Source organism: Malurus melanocephalus, unplaced genomic scaffold (genome assembly GCF_030028575.1).
Source record: "Malurus melanocephalus ecotype Western Australia unplaced genomic scaffold, MMel_1.1 scaffold_435, whole genome shotgun sequence".
NCBI classification, from domain to species: Eukaryota; Metazoa; Chordata; class Aves; order Passeriformes; family Maluridae; genus Malurus; species Malurus melanocephalus.
In genome coordinates, this window is record NW_026623667.1 from 115,219 (window position 1) to 136,949 (window position 21,731).

The 21,731-nt window shown below is 40.8% G+C and overlaps 1 protein-coding gene across 9 annotated transcripts in view; it reads right to left on the reverse strand.

Annotated features, from left to right (window-relative positions):
• Nucleotides 1–21,731, reverse strand: part of FNBP1 (formin binding protein 1) — an 89,604-nt gene that overhangs the window by 50,578 nt on the left and 17,295 nt on the right. For all 9 annotated transcript variants that reach the window (XM_057380090.1, XM_057380091.1, XM_057380093.1 and 6 more), the window contains exons 2-4: nt 9,635–9,750; nt 4,909–4,965; nt 2,235–2,382 (exon numbers count right to left, since the gene is read on the reverse strand). In XM_057380090.1, coding sequence (XP_057236073.1) covers nt 2,235–2,382; nt 4,909–4,965; nt 9,635–9,750 — 321 coding nt within the window. The remainder of the gene's footprint in view (nt 1–2,234; nt 2,383–4,908; nt 4,966–9,634; nt 9,751–21,731) is intronic.

Here is a 21,731-nt window from a genome sequence, read left to right on the forward strand (position 1 = left end):
CAGGCTGCCCAGAGAAGCTGTGGCTGCSCCATCCCTGGAAGTGYCCAAGGTCAGGCTGGAGTAATCTGGTCTAGTGGAAGGTGTCCCTGCTCATGTCAGAGGCAAAGGGATGAACTTCAAGGTCCCTTCCAACCCCAATCTGATTTGCCTGACTACCTTCTGCTCAAGTTGAGTTCATCTTTCACACATTCATAGTTAAGACACTTCTGTGCATAATTTCCATCTTCCAGGTGGGAAAGAACAACAAAAGACMAAGGGTGCTTATCTACCACAGTCATGCTGAAATCACTGGAAATTTGTACCATTTTACAGGAATTTGGACATCTAAATGATTCTTTATTCAAATATACAAGACTCAGTGGGTCTCCCAATTCCTGCATATGGACTTAGCYCCAGGAGTGGCTCATCCAAATGGTTCTTTGGACCTGTAGCACAGCAGCTGATGGCAGAACAAGCAGTGAGCACAAGAGAACTCTGCCAGCAAAATTTCTGGAAATACCAAGTCATTCWTTAATTGATATCATAAAAGGTTTTGCCAAAGCTGCAGCCCTCTGTTATATTTACACAACAGCCACCCTTCCCTCCTGCAGATCTCAGCAGGATCGATGCTTTTACAGGATGAAGTGAGAGGCTGTGTATGAAAAATGCCTGAGGGTGGGAGCAGTTTCCTTTTCAACACCATTTTCTCATAAAYGAGAAATCTACAGGAACCAGACAAGGATTCCTAATTCCTATAAGCTTCTATTCATATTGCAAGAACAGAATAACCATGACTGACAACTGTTTTCTGTTAAAGGCCAGTAATTATCAGCAACAGCAGGTAAATACARCGTTAGTTGCTTTTGGCTTTTCTCATGTTCTTATCACTAAACCAATATTAAACTAATTTTCCTGTCATTCACCCATTATTTGAGACATACTTAGTAGAAAAGTTTACAAACAAAACAAAGAAAAAAACCAATAGCTACTGCTCAAATTCTTTAMAAGAAATACTGCAAGCCTCCTTCCATCATACTTTAAATGTCTRGTGGATATTCCAATCATCTTTTATGTCCATATAACTGAAAAAAAAATAGGTAAAAACATTACAACTGACAGAAAAATGCCACACTAGAATGTCACTTTTGCTTTGCTTATTGTACAGATCCATGCTGAATATAAGGTCACAGAGGGGCTGAGAAAACATTCTCACCACAGCTATGGATGTAAAACATCCTTACCATGCTGTCCCTGAAAGATTACACACCCTTCTGCAGATTAAAGGTATGTCTATATATTCTTTTCCTCTGTTGACAGATTTATCATTCTAATACTATACTTAGGAAAAGGTGGTGATTTCCAGGGCTCTGGTCCTGCACAGCACTTCAACACATGCTTAGTGCTTAGTGGGACTATTTATAAATGCAGAAGTTCTGCAGGAGTATTTTTGCACTTTCCAGAATAGACCAACAGTTTGGAAATGAAATATAATGCCCTGATGCTCCCTTTGCACTTTGCTTAGTCATTTTATACCTGTTCTATGAGTCTTTGTAGTGTTTAGAATCCCTTTTCTACACGCACACATCCAGGGGATAAAAGGGTTCAAGGCAAGGAAGGAAATCACATCTCAAATATCCATTTTTCAGAGCTGGCGATGTGCAAATTAATCAGCTTTGAACATCCACTGCAGCAGGCACATAGGTCCCAAAAGTACCAGCAGAAATTGAGCAATAACATAAAGCTATTAATTCTACCAGTCTTGAAGGACAACAGGTTGAAAACCACGTTCCCCACCATTGCCAAACAAGACAGACCCCATATTTTTCATCAGAATAATTTTTTTTAGTGTTGACCGGATCTGGCTGAGAAGCACAAAAATGTGAATCAAAATCCAAATAATTCTTTCAATGAGCCTCACCACTGCAGTTCCACTGTTTATTTCAGGCTTTACACAGTGCTGCTGGACTCTTCCTAAGCAAGCTTTTGGCYAGGAGAGCCTTAAGCACAGATGGGTCTCTGACCTTATTTAGCAGGGATTCTCCTGCAGGCATCGCTGTCTGATTTTATAACATTTGATTCAAACGGTTCAGCRACTTGGCCAGGGCACATAACCCATTTCTTCAATGCTTGGTTCATTAGCACAGCTCATGTTTATTAACAAATAAATCTCACTTACCATTGAACTCCACTACCACTAATTAGCTGTCTTAAATAGCATCTCATTGTGAATAATAAATAAAAAAAGGATCAATTACCGATTTTCTCTCCTGTTTCAGCTCCTGCACGTAGCGTGTTAACTCTCCAGTGATCAGGGAGGTCATGTTCTCTGAGATGACCTCGTGCTGCCCAGCATAGTCATTCATTTCATTTAAAGTGGCTAGGAAGGCTCTGGTTGATGTGTACCTGCAAAGGACAGAAATMATTTTGCTTTTAGTCCCTTTCTTTTCAGGCAGACACACTGCAAAGGGAGGTGGGATCCTCCTTAAGCACTCAGCATTGCTGTGTGAGACTGGGTATGAATTAGGAATTCCTCCAGAGGAAGCCTGTCCCACACACTGACAGTTGTCTGATAAATCTATCTCAATTTAGACAGTTTGACACTGGCTCTTAAAATATCACCTCTTTAGAGTGCCAGGTTCTTTATCAGCACAGCTCTGGGGCTTCACTTTTCTAATCTCTATTCACCAAACATTCTAGTTACACTCTTTCAAGTCCTACAATTCAGTGCACAGGGTCATCAGTATATCCTACCTGGCAAAATCCTGTCTAAGCAAGCAAAATTTTGGCCAGCTTAGCCTAGAAAAGAAAGTTTTTCATAGYGTAAATTTGATTTAAATCAGATATAGTTGACAAAGTTTTCAAATAAGCAGTGCGTTTACTAACCAGGTGTTCATTGTCAACCCATACCTTTAAGTACCTTCCATCACAAGGTTTATTTTTCATATAAAATAATCTCTCATAGAGCACTCCATGTATTATTGAAAGGAAGAAACAAACATCTGTGCACACAAATCTCAAAACAGCAGATTATGTCACTGGTATATTCAGCCCAGTGCCAACTGAGCTGCATTTAAATACCCCAGCTGGCTGTGCTGGGCAGCTGGAAACCAGCAGCAATATACCAGTAGACACTAGAAAAAATTATTATTATTGTTATTATTATTATTATTATTATTATTATTATTATTATTATTATTATAGAAAGTAGTGGCCTACACTGATAACATCACCTAAGGGTGACAAAATCAAAGCAAAGATGGAAATATTTAGAGGAAATAGAGGGGAAGGGAACAAGTAGGGAAGAAAAAGGCACAAGGAGAAAATAAAAACAGGAGAAACTAAAAAGGACTAAAAACATAATCCATTACAAACAGGCACATCCACAGTCAAGCTGTGAAATGAGAGAAATCCCAGTTGCAAAAAAAAAAAAAATCCCAAAGTAAAAAGCCACAGAACTACAAACTGACAATGAGCTTGGAAAAGCTGATTTTTAGCCAGGTTGTCTCAAAGCAGTGTCTGAGGTACCCAAAGGTCACATGACAAATGCCCAGACATTGTTTTGAGACAGGAAGTAACCACACTGAGGTGAACACTGAATTTATAAAGGGCAAAGGATACACAGGATCTTCTGTGCCAGATCACATAGAATCATTTCACTCTAGTATCCTTTCTCAGTAATGAAGGATGTGTCAAAACCAATTGTAGTAAACTCAAAATACCCATTTATGGTAGAGCTATCCAAAGGCAGATTTATTCCTAAACCTGGGTATAGACCAAAACAGCCACTGTGCTGCTAACATAATCTTCCTTGTGTAAATACCAATATCTCAGGAAACAATGGCATAAATAACTGATTCCCAAACAATGTCACTAAAAATAAATTTAAAAGCAAGCAAAAAGGCTGTTATCTCTGTTATACAAGCCACTGGAGTAGCTGGATAGARCAGCTTGGGGGGCTGACCCAAAAATCTGTATTAATATAATCATAGAGTTGGACCCACATCCAAACTCTACTGAAATGTTTCAAATTTCAAGGTCAAGGGGTTGAGGCTGCTGCTGGGCTCTCCAGAGGCAGAGCAGCCTCCYGAAACACCAGGCTGAGGGTCAGCCCCTGCCATGCCTTCGTTCAGAGCTGCATTACAAAACTCTGACGTTGAGAAACTCCAGGGTCACGGAGCTCTAAGGGCTCTAACTCTGGTTTAGTCTGTTGGGAAGCTCCTCTTCTAGAAAGTTCTCCTTAAAGAATATCTTTATTGTCCCCAAGGGCAGGAGTGTTCTGAGTGACCTGTGGTGTCTCATCACCTGGACCATGTTGCTCAGAGGAGCTGAGCTCTCTATTGCTGCCTGCAAGGACACATCAGTCCCTTGCCATGGGGACACATATCAATAAAAAGCAGACAGATGAGGCTGGGCCACATCCTTCAACATCACTGAGACCCAGGATACTGGGASAACAAACCTCATCCTCCACCCTGCTCTGCAGGAGCCACTGTGGTGTTAGAACATTACCCCTTTTCTAAGTTACTAATCTGTGTTGTCAGGCTGTTTGAGTAATTTAATACTYACACAGAGTGCTTGAGTTTCATGCTAAAATTAACAACTGTTTCTGCTCCTGCTGAAAGCAGATATGAATTGAGTYGTTCACTTCAAAGAGCCAGGATCAGTCTGGCTTGAAGGTTTTAAGGCACATAAAAAAAAAAAGGAAACAAAAATCCCAAACCAGGCATCCAGAAACTGCAGCATAAGGGAACTGAGTAGTTACAGATCAAATCCACTCCTTAATATCTACCACATAAGACTGTTTCTGCATCTATGGCTTCTTATATTCTTACACTTGACTAAAACCTTTGGTTTACAAATCCTAGATGACCCAAACTTTGTCATTCCTCCATCAACGCATGCTCATCCAGCACTGGATCATGAACATACCTGTATTCTTCCTCCTCTTTGGAGTTCTTCTTGGGTTGGTATTTCTTTGAAAGATTCCTAAAATTAAAAATACAGATACATAAAATTAAATTTTAAAATCTCCTTTGAAGTTTACTGGATGATCTTCACATGCACACGCATTCTGTGAGGCTGCAGCTTTTATCTCCAGTGAGTAGTCTCTTTCCAGAAGCATGACTATAACCAGACTTTGATTGTGTGTTAGTAACACTCAAAACATGGGCTGCACAGTGCTCCAGTCTCTGTAACTACAACAAGGGAGTGGAGCAGATTCTGAGCCCAAGAAGTTGCTAAATTAAGGTCATGAACACCTGAGTTGTGGTTCTGCTGAGGCACAGATTTCCTTCACCTGACCCAAAGGAGAGATTCCTTTGGAGTACAAATSATCCCAGGGAAGGGTGCTCTGATGCAGGTGACACTCAGCCAGGCAGGTTTGCATGCCTTTAGCAGGATGATTAGAAGGCAAAAAAAAACCTTCATAAACCTGTGGGAAGCTGCTCTGAGATGGCAAAAGGGGGATCATTTTGTGATTATCAACTAATGCTGGGGGAAGTGTGACATTTGATTATCCTAATTAGCGCAGATGATTGCATCTCATTTTCCCCCAACTACTGATTTAATTTTAAAGCAACAATATGCTCTTTGAATGATCATATCTTAAAAAAGAAACCTGGGCATTGCTGTGAGCACGTCTGACAGTGATTGTATGGTTTTCATTGCCCCACAAGCCCATTCATCAGCAGAAAATGCAGGGATTTGTGAAGGTGCACACTGCATTGCAGCACAATGAACCAGGGCATGCTACAGGGATGACAAATCTCACTGGGTAATTTTAAGGCCTTTTCAGTKCTCCTCTGTCCTAAACTGGGTCCTTTTACACTGGTCCCTCTGGCAGTCTCTCACCCTATTGTGAAAGGGAAGCCATTTGGTTTAGTTTAACAAGGTTGTTTCAGCGATTAAGAACAGCACACAAGGAGTATTGATGAAATCGTTGTCCAAAGGAGGACTGAGTTTTATCAACTTATCCATGCCAAAATCTTTGGAGAATTCCCAGAACATGGAGTTGTAAAGAAACTGCTTTTTCAGAGGTGTAACCCCTTCCCTGCTGATGCTGGTTTTACTGCTGGCTTGGACACAGCAGGGCCTCTCATCTCACATTTCTTATTCCTTTTGTTCTCCTTGAGGAATTAAGGAGMATCTGCCCCAACAGAGGAGTAGCCAGAACGCTGGCAGATTTGCACAGACAAACATGTGTTCCTCAAAACTTAAGTATCTCGACTGGAAGGGATCCAAATGAGTATCTCCCTCTCAGTCTGTGCCTTCTCTCCAACAGCATGCTCTGAAAAAATGAACTTGTTGCCAGTTCTGMAGCTTCCACCAAAAACCAGCATGGGAAGGGCTCTGCAAACTGTTCTGCCTGATGACAATAAATCTTAGAGCACCCTTTGCTTGCCGTGGGAATGCCTCCCTCCATGCACCTGCTTGAAGGGAAAAGGAAAAACCACAAGAAAACAAGTGCAGAAAGCTACAGTAATAAGGTATTTTCACACAGTCAAAACTCCATCTCCCTGCACTGTCATGCTGTCCAATTAATTCTGACACACACAGCAACTGGCTTCCTGTGAATCTTTAAAGSTGCAGAAATGCTGTGTAGCTGAAGATAAAAAAATCAAAACAAAAAAATCAGAACAAATAAAAAAACCCCAAAAACCAAAAAAGAAACAAACCCACAGTCTGCTTTCACAGACGAAAGCCACTTACCAAGGATCAGCACCTGCGTCAAACACTTTATTATCTTCCATGAATTTACACAAAACACAAACTGTATAATTTCTTTGATTTTTTTCCCCCCCTTTTCTAAAATCAAATGTAGGTTTTTACAGAGTTACACACAAAAAAAACCCCACAAGTGATACTGGAGTTCAGCTTGTCCTGGGGAGCAGCGTCACCACCAGCACTGCCCAGGTTCAAGCTCCTGAAGCACTGACCCCTTCAGTGCTAACAGTGATTAAAGAGGGAACTAACACTTTATAAAGGCMAGGGACAAAACATCAGCTCAGGAAAGATTCTGTACTATCCTGAGTGCCTCTTCCATGAGTGTTTCTATTTGCCTTTCACTCTGCATCATTTTTTCTGCCTTTCCAGTTTGTTTCTCTGCTCCCTTATTTCAGCTCAGGTGACAAATGTGAGAGAAAGAGATGTCAGACATCAGGGCTTCTGATTCTCAGATTATCCCAATGCCTGAGGCRTTTTTTTCAACACATTTTCCTTGAGGCTATCTATCCATCATCACATTAGGCAAGGGTTTTGACACCCTTTGTGATGCTCTGACTGCACAAGATGCAAGGGAAGTGACAAGGACAGACCACCTCAGCACTGGGAGCACAGCATCAATGTCCCATGGAAGTTAAAATACAGGAATAGGCATTCTACACACTTTCTACATCAATTCCCACCCAGCCTAGCCTAATGATTCAAGAAATAAAAWGCAAAACAGTTAAGAAAATAATCATGTCAGATGAGAAGTGGACTCTCAAACCAGGGCTAACTGTAAATGGTATATAGGTCAAGCTTAAAAACAAATACTAAAAGTATGTTTGCAGAATTTTGCAGAGGAAGCAAAAAAATAATTTTAAATAGAAGTAAATTAAGCTTCAATAGATGACCAGGCTGAGATTAGTCAGAGAGGAGAAATAGCTAGTTAGGGAACACAGGAMTGGAGCAGAAAATGCAACTTTCTCAGAAGAAAATAAATTTCAGCAGATTTACTTACACTATAAACAAAACTGAGTTACATCCACTGGAGTACCTTGAGTTAACCTGTCCCTTTTTAATAATATTTTCTGCATGTTATGACATACAGTGATGTGATCCAGCCCTTTTATTCCAAATGGATGTGGTACAAAAAAAGGTTTGCACCAGGCTTCAGGACACTTATTTAATAAAAGCAGATRCATGATTTATTTTTTCTTTTCTTAATGTCCAGCACTGTTTTACCTCAACACTTGACAAGTCTACATTTTTGTTTTTTCTTTTWTTCTTCTAATTAACTTCTTAGATGGCTCCAAGCAGCCCTGTGCTTAAGAGCCCCTTGGGGACAGATGYATTTGTCCTCAAACCGTAAAAATAAAGACAGGCAAAAAACAAATYGACCAAGATTTTTTGGGAAGTTTGGGACAGAATAAGAAATAAAGCTCAGAAATTCATAGTTTCTACATGGTCACAGGTAAAACCATCTTTCACTTCTGTTTACATTTTCTGTTTGTGTGTTTATTTTTCTAATTGAGCTCTTTAACYTGGAATTTGTCATCCTGAATACTCCAGTGAGACTGGTGCAGGATGGTTCATAGACAGGCCAGCTCACACAGATACTGTGCTGGGCTTTCCCAGTCCAGTCACACTCTCTTTGTTCCAACTCATTTTGCCTCTGTAATTCAATCTCTGCTCCTCTCCATAGGATGTGAGCAATTTGTTCCTGCTCGAGTCATTTTCTATTTCCTGCTTGTCTGCAGCAGAAACCCTGGGGAACCCTCCTGGCATTCCCCTGGGAGAGCACACAACCATCAAGGCAGGGGTTTATCTGCCACCAGCTCCTCATAAATCACAGGCCGTTGTGCATCTCAAATCCATTCAAACACAAGCAAATTTTGGGTGATTTTTTTTTTTTTATTTTTTTTAGTAGACACTGTGTTTTAGATACACAGATCAACTTAAACTTCAGATTCCATCTCTAAAAATTGAGAAGATGGAAGGAGCTCTAAGATTTATCATCACAGTGCAATTAAAAGGTGGGTTTACTGGAGGAAGAATTATTTCTGCTCTCCCCTTCCCAGTTATCTCCAGCACTTCCAGTTTATCACTGGTCACCAGTGGCTGCCAACGATTGCTCATAGGCAGCAAGAGGATTGCTGGTGTGTTTTATTCCCTTCTAACCCCTGATCACTTCTCAATTCTTTCTACCTTACTGTAAAAATCAAGGTAATTTGATTTGATCCCACCTATTCCTGTGGGAGGGTTCTTAGCACCCCTTCCCCATTTACACTGATCTGACCTCAAGAATGGTTTCTGTGTCTGGTTCATACATACTTGTCTCTACCTACAATCAAACCAGACATGTAGAAAGCACCTAGCAGGAATTATTGCAGATAAATTCACAAAGATCTCTGCTCTGATCAGGAGACACCTCAGAAGATTATAAAACTGCCATTCAAACCTCAGGCTGTAACCTGGTTAACTACACAAGAAAAATTAACAGRGGCTGGGGCTGACTTCCTGACCTGCAGTTTCTCCCTGTGCACGTTCAAAAAGGGCCTGTCTTAGTAAAAGAAAACCTAAACTTTGCCTAACAAACGATCATTATTCTGCTGAATTCTCAAACCCTTCAGCATTTGTGYGCAGCAGCCTCAATTTCATGGAAAACATTACAATGCTGTCCTCCAAGCCTGAGCCATTAATCATGCATAAACTGTGAGTAARCCCTAATGTGCTCCTCGGCCACCTAAACAACCTCTCTTTTTGCAAAGCATATGATTACTAGCAGATAKAATAAAACAGCACTTAAATTAACTTTTACTTTCCAATTAAATTAAAGCTATTTTCTAAAAGCCATTATTATAAACAAAATCACCACTGACACAGCAAATTTGGACTTGATTACAAGCTCTGAAGAGATGAAACTCCAAGTCCAGAACTTTACATATCAACTTACCTAAGCTGCTTTGCATAGCTGAGTTCAATCTCTGTTCTTTCTTTGACAAACTTGATGTACTTTTCCAGAACATCAATACCCCACTGTGTATGTTTTTCTAGGTTGTCAAACTGGTCCTGCAATGAATCAAAAAAAAAAGGAAGGTTTAGTCTCATTGAACAGAGGCAACTAAAATTAATTTACAAAGGGAGTATCACCATACAGAAAGTGTTATTAATATTTTCCATTACCAGTTAGATACTTTAATAGTGACACAGGTTTTTAATTAACAGAAATTTGTATTTTAACCTGAGCCCAATTCAGAAACATTCTTCATGACTCATTTCTGAATAAGTTTCATTCCAAAACTACTAGCAATTCTATTAAATACCATCTTCTAATATAAAAACATACTTAGATCTCGGATAAGAAAGAGATACTCTGGACAGTATTTACTTTTACTCTGAAAAATTAACAGAAGTTCCACGAATTTGGGATCTACTCCTAATTAAGAATTCTGATTTTTCATGTGAAAATTGTAGATWTAGGCTCCAGTTTTGTCTGTGCTATGAATTTAAAATGTTATTCTGAACAATTAATATTTTTACAGAGCAGACTTCAACTCCTCAGTAGCCTGTTTTGTTCTAAACCAGACAACTCAATGCCCCCCAAAATGACATAAAGCTATGTTTTCTGAAAGTTTCCCTGTCCACCTCCATCTATATACAGATACTACTTTGTTCTTCAAATATTGTTGCCCTCAAAAACAGTCACACATGTTTTCAATAAAATCAAGAACATTCCACAAATCAGTTTGGGATTTGCAAATGCCAAGAGAAATTAAGCAACTCTAAATCCAAATTAATTATCCAAGCCAGTTTATTACTATCTGCAGRTTTAAATTATAATCACCTTATTTTTCAAAATTTGGTTATTTCAACAGCACTTAAATTCCACAGTCATCCGTTCCACACAGCACTGCAGAAGTTACTGTTTCTACAATACTTGAAATATAATTTTAAAACTGTGATACACTGAATACTTATCTTGTCAGGAATATTGGTTAAAATAAACAAGGGCTTTAACATCAGCCTGAGTTATCAGGCGTCAGCTTCCATTATGGTTTACAAGGAAAATAGTAAGTTTGTACAATCTACAAAAGTAGATTTACCACGTTTTCCAAAAATCTACATTTGGGTCAGGTGCTGAGCTGCCACTACCAAAGATTCTGACATGAATGATGCTTCTCTGCAAAAGATTTGGCCTTGGGACTCAGTTTGCTGAGCTATCCCAGAGTTACAAAAGCCAGACAAGCCCACTCCCTCTAGACCCAGAGCAGAAAAATAACAGAGCCACAACAAAGCCTGGTTTGCGAATATGTTGCTTTTATCAAACATCACTTTCTGCTCTGTAGCACATTTGGCTGTGACAGTGACCTACACTGGTGGCAGGAGGGACTCTGCCAGCACAGAATACAGTCATGGGCACAGGAGCTAATAAAGAAAATAAACCTGCTAATAGAACTGCTTAACTGTAGCTTGAAGGGGAGAATGAGAAACCATGTTAAGAAGACAAAATTTGCAAAATACCATCAAGAAGCAAGTAAGCCAGCAGGTAAAACATGTGGAATAGGACACATGAAGTTTGTGCATCGTGGGTTTGCTCAGGTACTATTCCAAACCAAAAGAATAAGTTTCAATTTCAATTACATCAGTTTCAGTCAATTAAAGAGGCATTGGGGGCACAACAGCAAAAGTGCAATGGTATAAAATTTCACCAATAATAAAGAACTTCTAAGCCTTGTGCTTCAGGAATTACCAGAAGGTGGTTAAGGGCAACTGAAGTAAAAAATTCACCCTACAAAGACTAGAAGCCTGACTTCCAGCAATATAAATCACCCTTGAACCAGCGTAACGTCAGTCACTCAGAAAGAGGATGTGTGTCTTCTGCAAAAAGGGAATATATGGACTAAGAAAGTACACATTTGCGTATATACAAATCTCGATTTCAGATAATTTCACGGCTGGGGAGAAAACAAAGTGAGGGGTAACATAATGGTCCTCCACTTGCCAGAGGGCTCTGCTCAGCCCGGAGTCTGATGCCAGCAGAGAGGCACCTTCTGCTCTGCTTCAAATATACAACCTCTCCATCTCTGGCGTTGTGCTGGCGTCAGGAGAGTCATGCAAACATGGCCTTTTTAAGGTTTCTGATAAAGAGGTCTTCTTGTTCTCCCACACCCTACTCTTCCACAATTTACATTATTTAACATAAACACATGCATATAAAATAAATACCCCGCAGGGCAGTCCATTAKTCACAAGTTTACATTGATTCACACACTCCTGACTTTGAGAAGGGAAATCTCAGGCAGGGAAATTCACTCTCTAATCCCTGTAAGCAAATTAAACCACCTTTATCAGATAGATCATATTTGTACCAAGGAACTACCTTACAATTGTGACCCCATCCAAAGAGGAAAGGTCAAGGTTTCCCAGAGGAAAGAATGCCTTTCAAGGAGATCCTGCCCTTCAAGGTAACCCAGATTTCTGACTGCATGGGAAGATAGAGCAGGTTCACCCTGAAAAGGCCTTCTTTGTTGGTGGCTTGTCCAAACCTCCCACCACCATCCCACCCTGAATCAATTCTCAGAGCATCATTTAGATCAGAGTTTGAATAAAAACCCAGAAATGGCTCCAGGTAGCTGCCTCAGCGTGGGCTGTTTTCCCACAGAGGGACCTGCTGGGCTGTTTCTAAGGCCTCACCAGGCCAAGTTTGGTGAAATAAAACTCCCTGAGGAGCAATGTAAGAGGAGCACACTGTGGTGCAGCTGTCGGACAGATCAACCAGGGAAGATGCTAAATTTCTATTTTTAAAGTGAGATGAGGCACTTTCCCCGTGCCAAGCTCCAGGCAGAACCACCTCAACATGATAAAATACAAGCACTGACCTCAAGAAGAGAGGCAAGGGGAAGTTTAACTCGGCAGATTTGCTAAAGAGAAGAGTTTCTGTTCTTTTCTGGGCATGGAACAGTGTTGGCCCAAGTGCCATTTCACTCAGCAGCCAACGCCCCACAGCACTGGGGTCACGCATTCCATTGTCCCTTCCCTTTGCTGAGTGCCTTSAGGATGAAAAAAAGTCAGCAAAATTGGCAACACCATCACTGGCTGAGCATGAGATTCCAAAGGAGGGCAGTGCAGCCAGAGGGACCCAACAGAGATAGTCCTCCCGGTTCCATGGAGCTGCAGGGACACTGAAGGTAGGCTAAGGCTCTGAGTTAATGAATCATAGGGATGACAGAGGACATAAAATCTGTGGATTATACAGCATAATTTTTAATTCATGGTACCTTAAAGTCCAGGCATACATGCAATCAGTGCAAAAGTAGGACTCCTAAACATATTTTTGACAAGATTTAAGAAAAATATCATGCCTTCAAATCATCAGTATTAAAGACTTTTTAGAAATTGGTTTACTTTCCTCAAAGTACATCACAAAAAGGCATTATCATGTGGAACTTGAAGAATTAAAATAAAACCCAACTCGGGTTATTCTGGAGTCTAACAAGAACAGCAYATGGTTTCAGCTCAAAGTGGATCAGCCCTGGCAGTGATGGTTTAGCAGGTGAACTTTGCCACTGCAGGTTCAGTCAYCAGTTGAAACAGAGCTCAGGTGCCCCATGAGCTGCTGGTTCAGCTTTCAGTTTCAATACACAGACTCTCCTCTGTTCATTTCTGCAGCATCCTCACCCTTCCAGTCAGAGAGAACATTAGGAAACAATCAACTCCACAGGGCTTTAGCWTTCAGGAAAACAAGGCAAGAAACATGATGCAATGTTCAGTAAGAAYGCTCCCACCAGACCACAGGGAAGGAGAAACAAAAGGTCACACCGCACCTGTTTTCTCAGAAAAAGAAACATAAAAACATTTTCTAGAAGAATTCACTACTTTCCTGTGGCTCAGAGACTGGTTCACACCTAAGAACACTTTGAGCAAAAATACCACACTGATTGCAAGTTGTCTATCACAGAAGGCTCCCACCACAGCCTTCATGCTACTCTGTCCTTCCAACCACCAAATCTCATCTTTCAGTTGCAAGTCCCTGTATTTATTGTGGTATCATCTTACTAAAAAGAATAGACTTCTAATTGAACATCACAACATGAATGTAATTAAACTTCTTGTGTAACTTCAGCTCAGCCCCCTCGATCAGATTCCACCTGTTTCCCAAAACCAGCACCATGGGCCAGCACAAACACTTCCCMAGGTGGTGGAGCAATGGAATAGAGGAACTGACCCACCTGACTCACACAGGTGGGAAAGCAGAGCCTCTGYTGCTCAAAATAAACTGTTCAGAGCTTAACATGCTCTTGAGCACGCACAAAAACATCGAAGCTSAAAAGAGGGAAGTAGAACTTTAGCCATGAACTTGAACAGGAATTTGAMATCCAAGTACCCAGAATGCTTTGAATATTTTAACCCTAAGGCAAAGCGTGTTTCTAAATTCATTTTCTAACTTCATTTCTGTTTCCATTAATTCTCTCCYGGTGCTTTTACTGCTGCCCAAATAACCTCCCATCCATGCATTCTTTCTGAAATTCGGCTGCATGCTTGTTACCCTGACAATGCTTAAAATGGAAATAGTGCTGCCCATTTGCTTCGCTTCATTTGAACGGTTACTTCAAGCTGTCAAATCCCCTTCACTTCTCAACTGCCCTYCTGAAGTCACATTCCCCAACTATGCAAAGAATTTTGGGAAGAGGAAAGTTAGCCATTAAGCAAAAAAAACCAAAAGAAAAGCCTTCTTCCCACTTCTCAGCYGTATTACATGGAGTACAACCAATTATTGAGCAATAAAGTGTTATTCATGAGGCCTTTGAAGATAGCTCAGTGAGATATTCCTTCCTCTTTCTAGAGGGTTTCCATCTATTGTGAAATAGCTCAACACACAGCATTCAGATGCAATGACGGACCTTCATTTGCCACCAAGGGATTTCAGCATTAACAGCGTAAAATAAAGGGGATGTCCTCACTTTCCTCCTGAGCTTCAGCCTCAGTTTTTCTGCAGCCAGCCAGACTCATCCAGCCCAGCTCTACCACAAGGACTGGGGTTTCTACTTGGTTTCAACTATGAGCAAAATGTTAATATTCTGGCAGAATTTACCAATTCATTCTGCAAGTTAATCACTGTCAAACCTGCCCAGAGYAGACTGAGCTGGTAGTGTTTGCTGTACCAGCATCCAGGCTGAGCTGTCACTGTCACCTATTCTGCTGCTTTCACAGGTGACAGTGCAGAAGCGTGAAATTAAGAAGAATGCTAACASAGAGACAAGTAATGAAGAAAGACTATGCTGAAAATTCAGATGTTAATAGCAAATGCAAAGCCTTTATATTTAGCATACTTCTCCTGTAATTCTAATACAGCAACACAATTAAAGACCCAGGATTCTTGAATGTTAAGAACATTTGAAGACTGTCTACTACCTTATTCCCCAGTGAGTTTGATTCTGTTTCCTCACAAAAATCACTTGTTTACATGCTGTCCTTAATAACAAAAATAGGAATAGGGGAATTAAAAGCTAATTTTTACCCCTGGTCATACCTTCTCCTCCCACATCCCTTTTTTTTAAAAACACTCTTCATTCACTTTCATAGGCAAAAAGAATTAAAGTGAAGATCAAGAACAYATTACAGTATTCAAATTTTAAATTACTTTTTTAGATTCCATGGTTTAACAACTTCAAATTATAAAAATAATTAACGAGATGATGAGCCCTTCACAGGCTCGRCTGAGTCCCATATGGCACTACAGCTCTGGCAGAATACACGGGATTTCAGATCACAGATCCTCAGAGACCTACAATAAAGCTATATGCAAATGTTAACAGTCTCCAGGCAAATTAATAATGAAAGAAAATGCATAAAATACAGGCTACCACTGCAAGAGCCTTCCAGAAAACAGAGATGAGTAGAAAATACCAAAGCAATTCAGCATCTGTTGACTCAGCCACTACTGATGAGAATCAACTTCCCACACAATACTTGTYAGCAACAGTCAGTGAAACCCTCAGTTAATGACACTAAACAAACATCCCTGTTTGTATATGGAATACAGGACACCAACCTTTCCCTTCCTGCAGCACAGGCAAGGAGCACTCACAGCACTGTGGAGCACAGACAGATGGGGCAGGGACACCATCTCTGCCTGGTTTGCACTCGAACGATGCTGTGGCTTCACGGGTTTCTGAGTCTACCCTTCCATTCCCCCACGTATCCGGTCTTGTTAACAAAGCTATTTATGATCACATGCATTTGTCATGCAGATCACTTCTTCAGCCACACATGCTTAATTCCATTTTACCCTTCATGTATTAAATGAATTCGTCCCGATCTTTCACCAGGATGCCTAAACAGGCAAAATTCTGCTTGAGCTGAATAATAAATAGTCCAGAGAAAAATGCCATCTTACTTGCCCACCTCCATCTTCCTTCCACTGCCATCCCCTAAACACATTTTGCCCCATAAAGCCCTAAAGGTTAACTACTCTATTTCTTCAATTCACCTGGGAACTTGATCTAGTTAGGAGAACACAGAAAGCACAATAAGATTCTTTGCTGCATCATTAGGCAAGTGAGTGTATTTCAGACCTGYGTGAAGGGGAAYTGCCAGAAAGCAAGACTAGAAGCAGACTATGTTTTCRGTTGAAATACTTTTTATGTTGCTAGATAAACTCACCTCTAATTGYCCTGCTTGTTCCAATAGACATTCTGATTTAAGCAGTTTCTGGGCTATATTTCAGCCTTTAAAWGCTTACCCTCTTCAGCATTTTGCTGAAGCTGTAAAGCAAAATAAGTTCTAATATTTWTGCCAGTTTTAATTTTGAATGGAAAATAACATTGCCCCAGTATAATAGCAAGGCCCTTTGCACAGCCTTGTAATTGCATCTGAAACCAACCACATTCACCCCACCCCAAAAACCACCTTCCACAAACTCAAGAGTGACCCCTCCTGCTAATTAAGCCGAGGTGCCATCCTGCTCTGGTTTCAGCCAGACCTTAACCCAACCTGGATTAAAATCTGGCTTAATTCAAAAAAGAAGCACTTCAGAGAAAAGCCATGAGCAGCTGGCACAAAGGCCAGCCCCTGGAGAGCAACATGAATATTCCAGCTGCTCTGAGGCAAGGCCAGTCCTGGGAGTACAACCAGATCATCAGGGTTGACAGAGAACCAATTCGATTGCAACATCTCACAGAAAGATCCACCTACAGCAGAGCTGCACATCCCCACTAAAAAGGGTGAAGCTTTGTACTGGTGAAGGTTAAACCTCCTGGCAGGGAAGGTGCTCAACACCAGACTAAAACACAGCTTTGGGTTACAGAGCCCGCAGCAGCAAAGCCAACRCCAAGCTGCCAAAGCAGGGCTGGAAGAGAGAGCAGCTCCCTGGGCAGCARCACAGAGCAACAGGTCGGCAAAAGGACACCTCTGCCTGCTGGAGAGGTCACTGGGAGTCCAGCCACACTCCYGCCGTGGTGACCCACTTTAACACCTCTTATGGAAGCCTTGCAAAAGCCAGCACGTGGTTCATGGGGAGAAGCTTCCCGGTGTGAGTACAAACCGGTGTTATTGACTGCCAGGGCATTCACACACACACACACTCTCAATGTCTTGTTCTCTGCTGACAGCTTAAACTGTGAAATGAAACTGCTCCTTTTGCAGCAGCCAGCAGGCTCTGAGTCAGAAGCCATGGAAGCAGTGGAGCTCCAGGAGCAGGTGATCCTGCAAGAAACCCTGTCTTCCCCCCGAGGGCTGCTCTTACCACTACAGCAAAGAGCCTTCCTCACCAGAACTCAAACTAACTGAAGCCCCAAACCCTCCGCCTCTGCCATCCTGGTGTCAAACCAAGCCTCCTCTTCCCCCTGTGCCTCTTGTATGGTAGAGAAGGATGTGGTCAAGCAGAACTTGTGCTCTCTCCATGGCAACAGGGCCAGTAACTATGCTAACACAGCAGCCAGGAAGGAAGGTGAGAGAGGGGGTTCCCTCCGAGAGAGGATGTGGTTGTTGGTACTGCWGCAGCTCAGAGAGATGCTGAACGAGGTAAGATAACAGAGGAGTGATGAGTTCTGGGGAGTGGAAGGCAGGAGGATGTGATCAGCTCAGCTGCAGCAGGGCAGAGAGGATGAGCAACAGGTGATTAAGAGAAACAGCAGCTGAGCCAAATACTGGATAGGGAGGGACAAATAAAACCATTCTTTGTTTTCTTGGAACAAGGGCCTTTTTGATGGTAAATGRTGTAGGTTACAGACAGAAGTACATCCAGCACAGAGCAATAGCTAGGTGCTATTTTGGTTTTATTCAGTTACCTGAAAAGGCCATACTGAGGCATCACCTGCTGTTATCAGTGGGAGATGCTTATAAAGATAGTGTTACATCTCTTGAGGAAAAAGAAGTGCTTCTTAGGAGTTGTCACAGTTTCATGCTCTTGAAAATGAGTTTCATACTTTTCTTTGAATAAGGAAAAGGCAAGGCTCAAAAATCACCATTTGCAATGTCCAAGGACACTTCTCATAGATGGCCATGATGCAGCAGCAATTCATTTCCTTCAAATAAATTTATACACTTTGAGGTTTGAGGCACTGCATGACTTTGCCACAATGAGAACCATCTGTCATGAGCAGCCAATTCAGAAAGGAACACTTCTTTTCAAACCTACAATTCTGCTTATAAAACACTCTCAAGAAACCCCAGAACAAGACACAATTTTGTTTCAAAATACATTATAATGTGCAAATTACAACCCAGGATGTAAGAAAGTTCTTAAAGAACAAGATAATAAGAGAGAAACTTCAACTAATGCCACATGTAAGGTCGGATTATTTTTATTGAAGGACTGAGTGCATTTCAACCTTTTAATGCACTTGTTCAGTTATTTAAACTGAAAAAAAACATGCACGTGCTGCTTCTTTTGGTGATTCTAGTGCAATTCAAGTGATTAAAATGAATTTATTTGTACTAGGTATGAGGATAAACAGCAGAATCTGGACTTTAAAATCCAGATTCATTACCTAAGCACAGGCTCATAACTACTGAAATCTGCTGGGACTGGAGAGATGATGCATCTCTACCATTAGCATTAATTATAGCCATAAAACTAATTTTTTTTTTAAAAAAAGAAACAAAACAAAGCAATGCTAGCCTCCTCCTGCTCATCCTGGGGGAACAGGAATGGGACAAAGATTTGGTTTTTGCTGACAGTATCCAGAGCTGCAGCCTGAAAGCTGCAAGGACCCACAGGGATTCACTGTTCCGTGCATTATAAACAAGASCTTTGAAAATGAGCAGATCCTCCTGGTTTGTGGGGCTCTGCTGCTGGGAGGGTATAAATCATGAGCTGCAGCAGAGCTCCAGATCCGAGCTGCCTCCCCCAGGAGTTGCAGCATGGTTACAATGCTAAATATACGCTGCTGTTGTTCCAGGAAGGTTTTTCAGTTGACAAATGTTGCAACTTTTCACTGTTCCCCAGCACCATCYCACTTCCCCGATTTAATACACACCCATTTGTTTCTTCTGAAATTATTTGAACAAATGCAATTTTAGAATTAATTCCCACTAAATCTTTTGCTGTCTGGCCACATCTTGGATTAACTGTTGACTGATTTTCATCCTCTTTTTTTTTTTCCCAGTCTGCGAAGCTCTCCCTTAATAATACCAGCTGTTAAAACAAAGATCAACAAGAGCTCTTGCCCACGGTTTCCCCTTTGGGCAGCTGTGTACTAATTATTAAAAATGAGCCATAGAGTGTTCCTGCTTATTGCATGGATAACTACAATGGAAAACCAAACAAGCCTGCTGATCCATTTAAAAGAACACACACAAAAAAGGCAATTCTGCCCTCTTATCCAAAACCACACTGAATTGYAATAGCAGAATCTTGTCCACAAGAACAATAGTTCAAACTGTAGCAGTCTGTGGGAATGTTTGTTTTTTTTCTGGAAATTAGCTTTTTGCCCAATCTCTTTGCAATCCAACACCATACCAGCTTCCCATGTAGAATATCCAAGTTGTTCTATGCATCCTCAAAGTCAAAATTTCATCATTAATATCAAACATTTTTTGAATGTGATTCAGCTCTGAGTACACGGTTGGCGTTTAAGAAAGGGTTTTGGGAGGATTAATTTCATTTTTTTTTATATAACCACTTAGAACCAATCAGTGACATTGYTACACTTTGCAAATAAGAGTCCTTGATCTCCCTCTATCAAAATTACCCAAAAAGATAACACTTAAAAAACCAGCAAAGGTCTTGCCAGATATGCCTGGTATTCTTAACAGCTGAGATAAATAAAATAAATAAATCCCCTGGTGGGTGTAGAACTGAGCATGTGTGCAAAGCTCTTTTCTACACATGTTAATGCAAAGATGTATTTATTCAYTAAACACAACAGCCTTTACTCTTGTTACTCCTTTTCACATCCTCCCCTGGCTGTGAAGCCAGAATTGACCAAACCCCAATGCACGCACCCTGTCCTTCCAGGATGTTTATGCAGACACTTGGAAAAGAAAAATTGTTGCAAAAGTCACTTATTCTGCTCAGCTTGAGACTGCTTCCTGGAATCATTAGAGCAATGGCAATAACTAGGGTTAAAAAAATAATCAACCCCATTTCAGAGTGTCCAAAGCCCTTCCCTAAAGTTCAAATGAAAAGTGAAGATCTGAACTGACTGTTCCCTCCCCTCATTTCCAAATTAAATGGAACAAACAGCTGAAAAACTTCTTTGCAAATGGGGTTCAAAAAGCATTTAATGCTTTAAATACCATGACATGACAAATACAATCCTAGATTTTTCAAGGGCCACTTCACACTCAAGACCAAATAAGATTACTGCTGTGCCTCAAGTATTTCTATCTGCCATTGCATTCCATTTTTAACCCAGAAATTAGATTAGGTGCTTCTACTCTGATCCAAGAAATAGTGAAGTTTCCAGAAGAGGAAGATTATCAGAGATATATGCAACTCAGAAATCTAATGCAATAGATAGAACAACAATGTCAGAGTGCATAACATTTTAAATGTCTGCAAAGTTGGCCACTTTGGAATTTATTAACAAACTCTGTTCAAAGTGCATTTCATAATTCAGAATTATCCACTCGTATGCTCCACTCTGTGGAGTGGAATCAAGCTACGTTATCCATTTTTTTTTGCCAAATTCTGGAACCAGGCCAGAAATATAAGCAAAGAGCTGAGAGAAAACTGTRGAGACTCTATTACTTAAATCTATCTATTGGGTTTCTCACACAGCTTTTTTTATTGCAGTAAGACCCAACTCTTGCTACAACTGTAAAAATGGCAACARAGACAGTCCTCTAACATATTTTCCTTTACCCAATATGCTTCTCCTCTCAACTWTTCACTGATAAACACTTCAGAAAAGGGCTTAACCCCAACYRCATCTGCACTCTGAAGTATGTCCTRGAGTCAGGCCRTTTATCTTGATTTTGACAAAAACATTGTTTCAGTCTGATCCCASTTGCATAAAGTACTCGGAGTTTTAAGCTGACAAAAGACAAYATCACCTGTACAACCAWRGAATTAACAAAATAAAATATAGTCAAACCAAATGTGGCAACTCTACCACTAACACACCTTGCTGAGGACCAGAAACATCCACTGGGCATCAAAGCATGAATTGCTATTGCAATAATTCTCCAATAACTTCAGTCTCTTATCCTTTGGAGGAAGAGAGCAGATCTTGCTATTCTCACATGCTCATTTCTGTGAAGTTTATCCTCAGGTAACAGCTCTCATTAATCATAGTGTGAACTTGAGTTACATCAAAGTTTAAATCTGYGGAAAAGTAATCGCATTTCCCTTCACCGAATAATCACTGTACAAAGCCTCTCAAACTCCACTGGCTCTCCCCCTTCTCCCAACAGAAGCCTCTCTCAGTACTAAGACTGTAGCAAAACTAAATGAATGCTTCAAAGTAGGTGGAATAAAAAAGGGGAAATATTTTGCAAGTGCTGACCCACCAGAAGCACAGAAAGCATTTGTTTGCTGGTGACAATGAATAATTTAATCTGAGGCAAATTACCAAACAAACATCAAYTAAATTACATGCTAGACT